Source organism: Portunus trituberculatus, chromosome 46, assembly GCF_017591435.1.
Source record: "Portunus trituberculatus isolate SZX2019 chromosome 46, ASM1759143v1, whole genome shotgun sequence".
In the NCBI taxonomy this organism is placed as follows: domain Eukaryota; kingdom Metazoa; phylum Arthropoda; class Malacostraca; order Decapoda; family Portunidae; genus Portunus; species Portunus trituberculatus.
The window spans coordinates 6,254,752-6,267,251 of NC_059300.1; the positions used below are offsets into that span (position 1 = coordinate 6,254,752).

Consider the following 12,500-nt stretch of genomic DNA (forward strand, 5'->3'; position numbering starts at 1 on the left):
AGGAGGAGGAGGAGGAGGAGGAGGAGGAGGAGGAGGAGGAGGAGGAGGAGGAGGAGGAAATACCAATTGGGGTGATTACAAGACCTCTCACCTCTTATTCTTTTTTCAAGTTTCACTCACGTCGTTCTTTTTACTTTCATTTGTTGATTTTATCTTAATTTTCCATTCCTTTCCACTCCCTTTTCATTGTGGCATTTCCCTGTCCTCTTCCATAAGCATCCCCTCTCTCTCTCTCTCTCTCTCTCTCTCTCTCTCTCTTTCTCTCTCTCCTCCTTCCACGGTGTGCAAGGATAAATGTTGTTCACTACTGTTTTATCTTACCACATAGAATTACCACTACTACTACTACTACTACTACTACTACTACTACTACTACTACTACTACTACTGTTGCTGTTACTATTACTATTCTTACCAGTACTGTAGTTTCGTATATATCTCCCTCTCACCCCCTCTCTTCCTTCTTCTTTCACTCTCAAGGCTCACATACCTGCGTGGGATAAAAAGAGACAATTAAACACAACTTCATTTAGATACTCACTTTTCTTCACTATTTTTTCCCCATAACCTTCCTCTTCCTTTCCCCAGCCAAGTGTCTCCGTGGCCTGCTTCCCTCCATTCTTCTCTTTCATGGCTACCTTTTTGCCTGCCTGCCTTACACACCTCATTGCTTCTTTCCTCCGTCCCTTTCTTCTCCTCACCTTGACCTCTAGCTAGTGTTTATATTAGCACACCTTACGCATTTTCCTCCTATCCTCCCTCCCTCTCTCTTACTCTAATTGGGACTCCCTCGCTCTCTCACTTAAGTCTCTTTCGTTAATGAGTAAATGCAGTGATTCATTGTGCCTGTGTCTACGTGACTGACTTTGTGACTTGATGATTGAGTGCCTGGGGGATGATTGTTAGGAATGCTGCTTGACTAACTGACTGACTGACTGACTGACTGAAAGGTTAAATGACTGAGTGACTACATGATTGATTGATTGAGATTATATGACTAAATGACTGACTGACTGAAATGTTAAATTGAGTGACTACAAGATTGATTGAGTGAGATTATATGACTAACTGACTGACTGACTGAAATGTTAAATGAATGAGTGACTACAAGCTTGACTAAGTGAGATTGTAAGGCTGACTGAATGACTTACTGATTGAAAAGTTAAATGACTGAGTGACTAAAAGCGTGACTGAGTGAGAGATTGTACGACTAACTGACTGACTGACTGAAAAACTAAAAGCTTAACTGAGTGAAAGACTCCATGACTAACTGACTGACTGAACGGTTAACTGACTGAGTGACTAACCGCATGACTAACTGAGGAGAGATTATACGACCAAATGACTGACTGACTGACTGATTAAAAGATAAAATGAAAATGTGACTATAAGGTTCCCTGGCCGCCTGACCCCTGATGACTGAGTGAGTGGACACATTACTGGACTGACAGAGAGCATGACCGAGTAAACGAGAAAGTCAAAGAGAGAGAGAGAGAGAGAGAGAGAGAGAGAGAGAGAGAGAGAGAGAGAGAGAGAGAGAGAGAGAGAGAGAGATGATACAGAGGAGTTATGAGAACCACGTTAGAATGAGTGAATGTTGAACGCCTGGCTGGATTTACGAGCAGTAAGACAACACAGAAGTGGACTGATGTGTGTGTGTGCAGATATGCGAGAGAGAGAGAGAGAGAGAGAGAGAGAGAGAGAGAGAGAGAGAGAGAGAGAGAGAGAGAGAGAGAGAGAGAGAGAGAGAGAGAGAGAGAGAGAGAGAGAGAGAGAGAGAGAGAGAGAGAGAGAGATGAGCTATGTTTGCCAGACTGAGAAAGGAGAGAAAAGTCAGGCTGGGAGAAGAGTGGAAGGAGAGGGAGAGGGGGAGGGGGAGGGAGAGGGGGAGGGATAGGAAGAGGGAGAGAAAGAGGGCGAGGGAGAAAAAGAGGACGAGGGAGAAAAAGAGAGGTGGTGAGAAGAGAAGAGCAACTCAAAAGATATCTCAACTACTACCACCACCACCACCACCACCACAACCACCACCTCCTCCTTTTCCTTCTCCTTCTCCTTCTTCTCCTCCTCCTCCTCCTCCTCCTCCTCCTCCTTATCATCAAGTGTCATTCTCCTTTTCTCTCCTTCCCACTCACAGTCACTTCCTAATATGCATATGGATGTTATTGTTGCTCTCTCTCTCTCTCTCTCTCTCTCTCTCTCTCTCTCTCTCTCTCTCTCGCCAGTGTTACCTTCTCACATCTTCATCTCCACTAACTTCTTCTCCTCCTCCTCCTCCTCCTCCTCCTCCCACTCTCACTTTCACAGTATACCGTCATTATTATTTTTTCCTGGTGTTTTCATTGTCTGAGGATCTAATGAGTGAGAACAAACTTTCGCCGTTACTTGTTTATCATTATTGTTGTTGTTGTTGAGACTGGTGGTGGTGGTGGTGGTGGTGGTGGTGGTGGTGGTGGTGGTGGTGGTGGTGGTGGTGGTGGAAGCAGCATCATTTAAGTTTTCCTATTAGTCAATCAGTTAATGCTTATGCCAAGACATTTTATTTTTATCTTTAATTCATGTTCACTTCTCTCTCACCATCTGAAAAAATAAATGATGTACTACTTTGCCAAATTGATTAACCTTCTACTCTCTCTCTCTCTCTCTCTCTCTCTCTCTCTCTCTCTCTCTCTTGTTGTTGCTATTGTTGCTAATATTCTTCTTGTTCTTTTATTTCTTCTTTTCAACATGTGCAGATCTCTCTCTCTCTCTCTCTCTCTCTCTCTCTCTCTCTCTCTCTCTCTCTCTCTCTCTCTCTCTCTCTCTCTCTCTCTCTCTCTCTCTCTCTCTCTCTCTCTCTCTCTCTCTCTCTCTCTCTCTCTCTCTCTCTCTCTCTCTCTCCAGACAAACGATGCGATGTTCAGTGCATAAGTTCAGGAAGTCCTTATATAATCAGTACTGTTACCTTCCTCCCTCTTATCCCATGCAAACGAAATCAATTAAGAAAGCGAATCGTGTACAATAAAAGTTCCCTCGTGACTCGCAACACTGCCTGGGAAAAAAAGACAAAAAAAATATATATACAACACAATCATATTCACAAATCACGTAGTAAATTTCTGCACGAGCTTCCATTCTATACTTTAAACCTTTCACTGCGACACGAAATGATTAACGGTACCAGAAGATATGCGTTGTTTTTTTCTATTTATTTATTGTATTATTATTTTTTTTTGCATCTAATACAAGAAAGTAAGCGATGGAAAAGAATACATGTTGAAATTTCCTCTCTCTCTTTTTATTTTTAGCATCTACGAAAAAGAAAGTTAGCAATGGAAAAGAACACATGTTAAAATTTCCTCTTATTCTTTTTTTTAGCACCTACGCACAAGAATGTTAGCGATGGAAAAGAACACATGTTAAAATTTCCTATCAGTTTAAGGATTGGATGTGGCTGTAAAAATAAGTAAGAAGGTCTCATAGTGATTGGCAATTAAGAAAAGGAAAGAAATACCAAATGAATCACAGTGTTGAGTTTCGTCTTTCAATCAATCTCCCTACAAACACTCAAAAAATCACAACAAATCAGATCAACACGGCGATAAAACACAGAACAAAGACGAATAAAGAGTGCGGCATGAGATTAACTAACACTAACTTATTCAGTATTGGGACTCGTTTCTACCTTGATTTTTGGGTTGGATAAGACGATTTCATTGACATTTAGAAAGAGTCTATGGAGCTCAGAAGCATAATGGCCAGAGTTTCCACTATTTTAACCCCAACATAATTTTCTGAATCTGCACAAAATCATCAAATAGTAAGCAGAAAGAATATGAAAACACGTCATGGCACTGAAGGGGTTAAGAGGAGAGCACAAGACAAAATTAAAGTGAACCTGGCATATCACTCAACCAATGAACTTCAACTACACCTCAATAACAAAGCACCAGGTCAGAAGAAAGGCAGCTGCTTCAAGTCAAGGAGGTAAAAATGTAACCAGACACCCCAGAAGGAGGCGAGGTCTAGTATGGGTATTCGAAGGAGGCGTTCATTGTGTTTCTGTGCACGGTGGAAGCTATTTCATTCCCGGGCGACACTGGCTGGTAATGGAAGGCTTGCTATGTGCCATGCTAGGGTGCCCGCCTTCATCTGACTTGCAAACGAGAGAGAGAGAGAGAGAGAGAGAGAGAGAGAGAGAGAGAGAGAGAGAGAGAGAGAGAGAGAGAGAGAGAGAGAGAGAGAGAGAGAGAGAGAGAGAGAGAGAGAGAGAGAGAGAGAGAGAGAGAGAGAGAGAGAGAGAGAGAGAGAGAGAAGAAGAAGAAGAAGAAGAAGAAGAAGAAGAAGAAGAAGAAGAAGAAGAAGAAGAAGAAGAAGAAGAAGAAGAACAAGAACAAGAACAAGAAGAAGAAGAAGAAGAACAAGAACAAGAAGAACAAGAACAAGAACAAGAAGAACAAGAACAAGAACAAGAAGAACAAAAACAAGAAGAACGAGAACAAGAACAACAACAAAAACAACAAAAACAACAGCAACAAAAACAACAACAACGAGAGAGAGAGAGAGAGAGAGAGAGAGAGAGAGAGAGAGAGAGAGAGAGAGAATCAAATCAGTCAGTTAGTGTTAGTGTTAGTGTGTGTGTGTGTGTGTGTGTGTGCTGCGTTGAGTGGCCTGAGTGACTATGGTGTTGGCAAATACTCACTCTGCTTCTCTTTTCAGCTTCAATCTACAAGTGTCTAAACTGTGATGTGGACACAGTAAACTTCTGACTCTGGGAGGACGTGATGTCTAGGTTGTGTGGCTGCCAGGAGTGGAGGAGGCGAGGGTGTGTGGGTGGGTTGGTGAGTGGAGGAGGGAGGGAAAGGAGGTGAGAAGATTGGTGTGTGTGTGTGTGTGTGTGTGTGTGTGTGTGTGTGTGTGTGTGTGTGTGTGTGTGTGTGTGTGTGTGTGTGTGTGTGTGTGTGTGTGTGTGTGTGTGTGGAGGATGATAGTATAATTTAGAGGAGGTGGTGGGTGTGGAAGAGGAGTATGAAAAGAGTTGATGAAGAAAGAAGAGGGATGAAGATAGGAAAATTGAAAGGGAAGAGAGAAGTGACAAGAGAAAAAGAAGGACGAAAAAGAGTAGTAGGAAGAAAAAAAAAACTAGGAATAGACGAGGAATATAAGGAAGAAAATCAAAAATAGTAATATGAGAAAGAGGAGAAACAAGAGAAGATAAAGAAGAAGAGTAGATGAAGACTTAAAAAGAAAACAAAGAAAACGAATAAAAGGCAACAATTATACTCATAACTGATTCCCATAAAGCGACTCTCTCTCTCTCTCTCTCTCTCTCTCTCTCTCTCTCTCTCTCTCTCTCTCTCTCAGGTGTGGAAGTGAGTGTGCCGGTTCGCAGGTGTGGCCGAGCAGCACGTGGAGTCGTGAAGGGCCGCGAGAGGCATCCACGTCCCATCCACACACTCACTGCACATCTTCACACCATCACGCACACCCACATATTTACCTGGCGCGTGATGGAAAGGTACGAAGAAAGCTTGGGAGGAGCAAAGCTAGGGAACGACAGGTAGGAACACAAGGAAGCTGGCAGGTAAAAAGCAAGACAGACTGATAACAAACTGATTACAAACACAGGAAGCTGACGGGTAGATAAACAGGTAGAAAGACTGATGGGTAGATAGAGTCACCTGGATAAATTTACAGACATGCTGGTGTGTTGTAATTAAAGGTATATCTTGACAGGTAAGGAGACATACACTCACACAGACGGGTAAAGAGATAGAAAGGTAAACAGCGCCGGAAACAAGACAAACAGACGGGAAAAAAATACAGAGATAAACAGATAAGTCGAATATACATGGCAAAATACAACAAACTATATAAAAACGGGGGAAACGACTGTAAAAATTGTAAGTGGGCAAACAAAGTGAGAGACAAAGAAACTGAGACATAAAATTAGATGGACAGAGGCAATAAAAAAAAATGAAGATACATTTCCCACACTGGCGATCTGGATGAGTGACACACACACACACACACACACACACACACACACACACACACACACACACACACACACACACACACACACGTCGCTGGTATGGTTTAGCTATATCACTTTTACTTTCCCACGCCGCCATCTTGCCATAAAAACACCCAAACACTAATACTGTCACTCGTACTATTTCTCTCTCTCTCTCTCTCTCTCTCTCTCTCTCTCTCTCTCTCTCTCTCTCTCTCTCTCTCTCTCTCTCTCTCTTCCCCCCTTCTCCAGCTATACTCTCCTGATAGAAAATTCGCAGTCATTATTTCCCTCCTCCTCCTCCTTCTCCTCAGTAAAGGGCAAGAAATTACACAGCTGCAGTGAAGAGAGAGAGAGAGAGAGAGAGAGAGAGAGAGAGAGAGAGAGAGAGAGAGAGAGAGAGAGAGAGAGAGAGAGAGAGAGAGAGGAGAGGAGAGAGAGGAGAGGAGAGAGAGAGGAGAGGGAGGAGAGAGAGGAGAGGAGTAGTAGTAGTAGTAGTAGTAGTAGTAGTAGTAGTAGTAGTAGTAGTAGTAGTAGTAGTAGTAGTAGTAGTAGTAGTAGTAGTAGCAGTAGCAGTAGCAGTAGCTCTCTCTCTCTCTCTCTCTCTCTCTCTCTCTCTCTCTGTGCCAATTAAGACCTTGAGTGCGTCGTTGGTTTGTTTACACAGGTGCCGTGCTGGGAGTGAATAAAAGACGCTAAATAAACCCGTAAAACATGATCACGCGTCCATAAACCTCAGTTGTCGTGAACCCTGTTGGCGAAAAAGACTCCCATTCCAGGAAACATTGGGACGAGGAGGAGGAGGAGGAGGAGGAGGAGGAGGACGGCGACGAGGAGGAGGAGGAGGAGGAGGAGGAGGAGGAGGAGGAGGAGGAGGAGGAGGAGGAGGAGGAGGAGAAGGAGAAGGAGGAGAAAGAGAAGGAGGAGAAAGAGAAGAAGGAGAAGGAGAAGGAGAAGGAGGAGGAGGAAAAGGAGGAGGAGGAAGATATAATGATTGAAGGAGGAAGGATATAAATATGAAAGAAAAGAAAAGGAGGAGAAAAAGAAAGTAACAAAGATAAGGAAAAAAAAAAAACAAGAACAAAAATAAATAATTAAGAATAGAAAGGCAGAGGAAATCTAAGAAAATACGTAAATTTGAATGAAAATGAAAACTGTACGATATCAGTAAAAAGTAAGTCAAGGCAAAGCAAGGCAAAGCAATGTAAGGTAAGGTGAATGATGAGGTGAGGTGAGGTGAGGTAAAGTAAGGCAAGATAAGGGTAAATTAAGGAAAGGTGATGTAAGGTAATGTAAGGTAAGGTAAGGTAAGGTAAGGTAAGGTACACCAAACTAAAGTAAAGTAAGTTAAGTTAAGGTCAGGTTATGCAGGATTAGGTAAGGTAAGACAAGGTAAAAGGTTGATGAGTGTGTAAGTAAGTGCGCGTAAGGTAAGAGACAGCCACGCCGCACTTCATCGGGACCACTCAACCCACTGAGAGCACTCCTCCAGACCAGCCCGCCATGACCTCGGCGCTGTGCTTAATGGCGGTACTGATGACGCCTGGCTTCTTGTGTCTCGAGAGTAATTAGCTGGGATGATGGTGCAACGTGCGGGGCGGCGGCGTTGGTGGTGGTGGTGCTGGTAGTGGTAGTGGTAGTGGTGGTGGTGGTGGTGGTAAAAAAAATATATTAATGGATCACCGTTAAGAGTAAATATTAGTAGTCGTTACACATTCATTATTTAATTTAGCCACGACTGAAGCCTCTCATCTATTAATTATGTGTACGAGTATGCACTTTGTATCTATCCAGTATATTTATGTGTCTATCTGTCTGTTTGTCTGTCTGTCTGTGTGTATGTCTGCCTCCCTCCCAATGTTTCTCTATTTTCACATCTTTATATTTTTTTCGTCACTTTTAATCTGTTTATCTGTGTGTTTGGTTCAATTTGCTTGCCTTTCCGTTTGTCTATATTTATTTTCATCACCTATCTGTATGTTTGCCTGTAAGCCCGTGTGTCTGTATATTTGATCGAGTATATTTATCTATTTATCTCTATATGCCTGTTTGTCTATATGTCTGTTTTTCTATATATTTGCCTGTCTGTTTTTTCTTTTTTTGCTTTTGTATGTGGGCATTTTTTTCCTGTCTGCATATCTAAATGTGTGTGTGTGTGTGTGTGTGTGTGTGTGTGTGTGTGTGTGTGTGTGTGTGTGTGTGTGTGTGTGTGTGTGTGTGTTTTTTTTTTTTTTTTTTTTTTGAGTGTATGCTTTCTTTTCTTTCCTCCTGTCTGCATCTCTACGTATGTGTGTGCGTGCGTCTGTCTGTACCGCGGCGTGCCTGGCGGGGCGGTGAGAGTCTAGGGAGCAGTAACTTCCTGTGGCTGGGAACCAATCACTGCATTTCAACATCAGCAGCCGCAGAGTTACGTGCCCACCAGCCCCAAAAATGTCCAACTCAGATACCGCGCCGCTTTCCTGTCTTTTCATATTTTTAATCAGACATTTACTGCACTCTCTCTCTCTCTCTCTCTCTCTCTCTCTCTCTCTCTCTCTCTCTCTCTCTCTCTCTCTCCACTTTTAAAGGTACATAATGCGCTTTTTTCGTCCTTTATTAGATTAGTCACTTATAATTTTTTACGCATTTTCCTTTTTCATCACGTGTTGCATTTTCTTCCTTTTCCTCTTTTCTTTTTCATCAATCACAAGTAAATTTCGAACTGGACTTTTTTTTCTTGTTATTTCCTTGTTGCCTTCCAGTCACTCACATACACCGCTTTCATTCTATTTTCTCCCTTTCTGAGTCTCTATATCATTCTCGTTTACTTCCTCCCTATTAGCCTTTATTTAACCCTTCAGTAATGGGACACACCTTCACCTTGAGATTTATGTACTATAAGATCGTTTTATTGACATTATGAAGGGTCTATGGAGGTCAGAAGATTAATGGCCACAGTCTTCACTGCGTATTTTAACCCCCCATATGAGTTTCTTAACCCCTTCAGTACCATGACGCATTTCCCTATTCATTGTGCTTACTATATGGTGATTTTATGCAGCTTTAGAAACCCATGTGGAGGATTAAAATAGTATTAATCCTCTGACCTCCATAGACCCTTTCTAATGTCAATGAAATGGTCTAATCGTACACAAATTTCAAGGTAAAAATGTGTCCCAGTATTGAAGGGGGGTTAAGCTGTATGAAGTCACTAAATAGTAAGCACAGTTAATATGGAAATGCGTCATAGTACTCACGGGGTTCATCATTCCGCCCTTCCATTAACAAAGCAGGTGTGTTGAGTTAATCACGTAATGAACGACAAAGAATGCATTGTTATAGTGAGCTCAGGTGTGGCTCTGATTAGGCTGATTGACAGAGACCTTCAGGCAGAGTGGTTACGCAACTGTCCTCTTCCTCATTCCCTTCCATTAGGCGCCTCTAGCCAGCAGGTGTTAAAGTAGAGAGTGGCGTTGGTCCCTCCTTGCATAACTGTCCTTTTTATCTCCCTATGTTAAGTTGCCGTCATCGATGAAGTGTGAAATTCTGACAGGTGCTCGACATTTACGTAACAATTTTTCTCTTCTTTTTCCTTTTGTATATGGTGCCTATAGGTCGTTGTTGCTGTATATGTGTTGCTTCATCTTATAGGTATTTTTTTCCGCTTTATTGGGTGTTAAATTAAATTATGTTACTTTGTCTTCTGTAATTGTATTTTTCTTTACATGAGGTGTCAATAGTTAGTGTCTGTCGATTCCTTAACTCTTTCAGTACCATGCCGTGCTGTTATGGTCATTCTATTTACTATTTGGAGACTTCATACAGGTTCAGAAACTTGGGTGGGGAGTAAAATAGTGAACACTCTGGACTTTAATTTTTTTTACCTCCATAGACAGTTCCTAATGTAAATAAAATCGTCTAACCATATCCAAAACTCACGGTAAAAAAGCGTCCCAGTGCTGAGAGGAACCGTTAATGTTGCTTCATCTTACCTAACAGTGCTTTCCATTACATCACTAAGCAGATGTTCAAGTAAGGCAAGTGTTCAATATGACAGGTGTTGTTCTGCGTGATTGTCCCCTTTCTCCGACAATCAGATGTCTATGCACAGTTCACATATGGTACGCTAAACAGGTGTTACTTCGCCCCTTACGTAACTATGTTTTCTTTTTCCCACTGCACCAGGTATAGGCAGCACAGGTGTTGGGGAAGACAGTGCTTCTCCGCCGAGGTGTAGTGTTACATATCTGTTAATGAGTTAGTGTGACGTCAAGGTACTCGCACACAAAGGTAGCCAGTGCCGAGGTGGGGAGATGTACAGGTAAAGAGGGAATGAGTTCACCAGGTGTGCGGGAACAGGTGGAGGTAATGAGGCGGTGAGCAATCCAGGTGTGAGTTATAAGGAGGAGCAATGCAAATAATTTCAGCGCCGCCCTTGACCCTTGCCTGTAGGTCGACCGGCCATCCGACACTCGACTCGACACACTGGTCTTGCAACACACACACACACACACACACACACACACACACAAGGGCCAGTCGTGCTTATGTACTACGGGGTGATTAACAACACCCACGCACGTCAAGTTAATATAACGTGAAAGATGAAGGTGGTGGAGCGTCTCGTGCCTTCAGAAGAGAAGCGTGATAAATTATAGCAAATATTAAAGGAAAGAGAATACGTTTACTCTGAGCCAAGTTAAAGTGAGTCAGGAGTTACTTATTTGTGCCATCAATTATCATCTTCTTGACTCTCTCAGGCATATCTGTTTTCATGATCTGTGTACGATATCAAGTGCTTTTAATTAACAATGCTACGTTTTCACACATGGTAGAGCAATATCATTCGTTACTTCTGCCTTCTGTCCAGTGCTTAAGAGATTTAGCCAATATATTAATTTCTTAGTCCTTTTGCCGAGATTATAGTCTTCCTATTACTTTCCACGAGAAGCTTCAGGTAACACACAAAACTTTTATAATTAATTAGGAATTTAACTTGACTCTTATTTCCCTTTATGGAGCGACAGTGAGTGAGGCGTTTCTCTCTTACCCTTATTTCTTTAGCCTTGACCTTTTGTTTTTGTATTACGATCCTGTGTGTGGTTCATTAATAGGTGATTGTTCTGTCATGGACGTACACTTTTTCTTGCAGTAATTACCTATTCTAAAGGTCTGATTTACTCCTAATGGTCGCGAAGTCCAGAACTGGAGGTTAGGGTGTAGAGACAACATACTGTGGCTCCTATGACAGTCAACCCAAGGTGAGCCTGAATGATGGATTGACTTAATGGACAATGGACTCCCTTAATAGAGAACAATGAACTTTTGTGAAGGCGAGATTTCAAAAAGACAAAAGGTCAAACATAAAGAAACGCCAGTGTATATTAAACCACGATGTTACTGTGTGTATATGGAAGGTTACTGTGTGAATGAAACGTTACTGTGTGTATGAAACGTTACTGTGTGTATGAAACGTTACTGTGTGCATGAAACGTTACTGTGTGTATGAAACGTTACTGTGTGTATGAAACGTTACTGTGTGCATGAAACGTTACTGTGTGCATGAAACGTTATTGTGTGTATGAAACGTCACTGTGTGTATGAAACGTTACTGTGTGAATGAAACGTTACTGTATAAGAAACCTCGACCCTTCACTGAACCTGACTGGTGGAATGGCCCTTTGAGAGTCCCATCAGGAAGCGTCCCTGAACAAAGACCAGAGAAATGAGTGGGAAAGGAAGGAGGGAAACTCAAGGGGAAACATGAGTACGGTGCTTAACTACATTACCTAAACCTAACACGCTCACTTCCTATGTGTTTGTGTGGCTAATCACTCGATGCGCTGACAGACCTCTTAAGAAACCTGACTAATAAACCCTTCAGTACCACGCCGCGTTCTCATATTCATTCATGCTTACTATTTGGTGATTTTATACAGCTTCAGAAACTTATCTGGAGATTAAAATAGTGAAAACTCTGTCCATTAATCTTCCGACCTCCAAAGACCCTTCCTAATGTAAATGAAATCGTTCAAATTATACCTATAAATCATGGTAAAAATGCGTCTCAGTACTGAAGGGGTTAATTCTTAGCAGACAAAAACACACGATACAACAAAAATGCACGGAGACAACTCGACTTCTCATCACAACAACAGTATACTTCCCATTGCAAACATAATTTTCTTACCAGTTCGCCCAATCACGCGTCATTGAGGTGAAGGAGAAGCACGCAGGCACTTCCTCCAAGACGCTGGCCGCCAACCACTCAGCGTGAGAGAGGGCAACCCACACTGAACGGTACCTACGACAAGGAAGGGGCGCTACGGACCCGGACACACACACACACACACACACACACACACACACACACACACACACACACACACACACACACACCCTTTGCACGTTACGGTACTGTCACGGTGCTCTCTGTCAGCCTCATTAGTCAAAGCCACGTGGTATGTGAGGGGTGATGGGTGATGGTTGAATGGATGAAGAGATGAGTGAGCAAGAGTGAGTGAATAAG

At 42.4% G+C, this 12,500-nt stretch overlaps 1 protein-coding gene across 1 annotated transcript in view; it reads right to left on the reverse strand.

The window, feature by feature from the left end:
* LOC123520354 overlaps positions 1-12,500 on the reverse strand; it is an 82,305-nt gene that overhangs the window by 15,204 nt on the left and 54,601 nt on the right. The window contains exon 4 of the mRNA XM_045282588.1: positions 416-490. Coding sequence (XP_045138523.1) covers positions 416-490 — 75 coding nt within the window. The remainder of the gene's footprint in view (positions 1-415; positions 491-12,500) is intronic.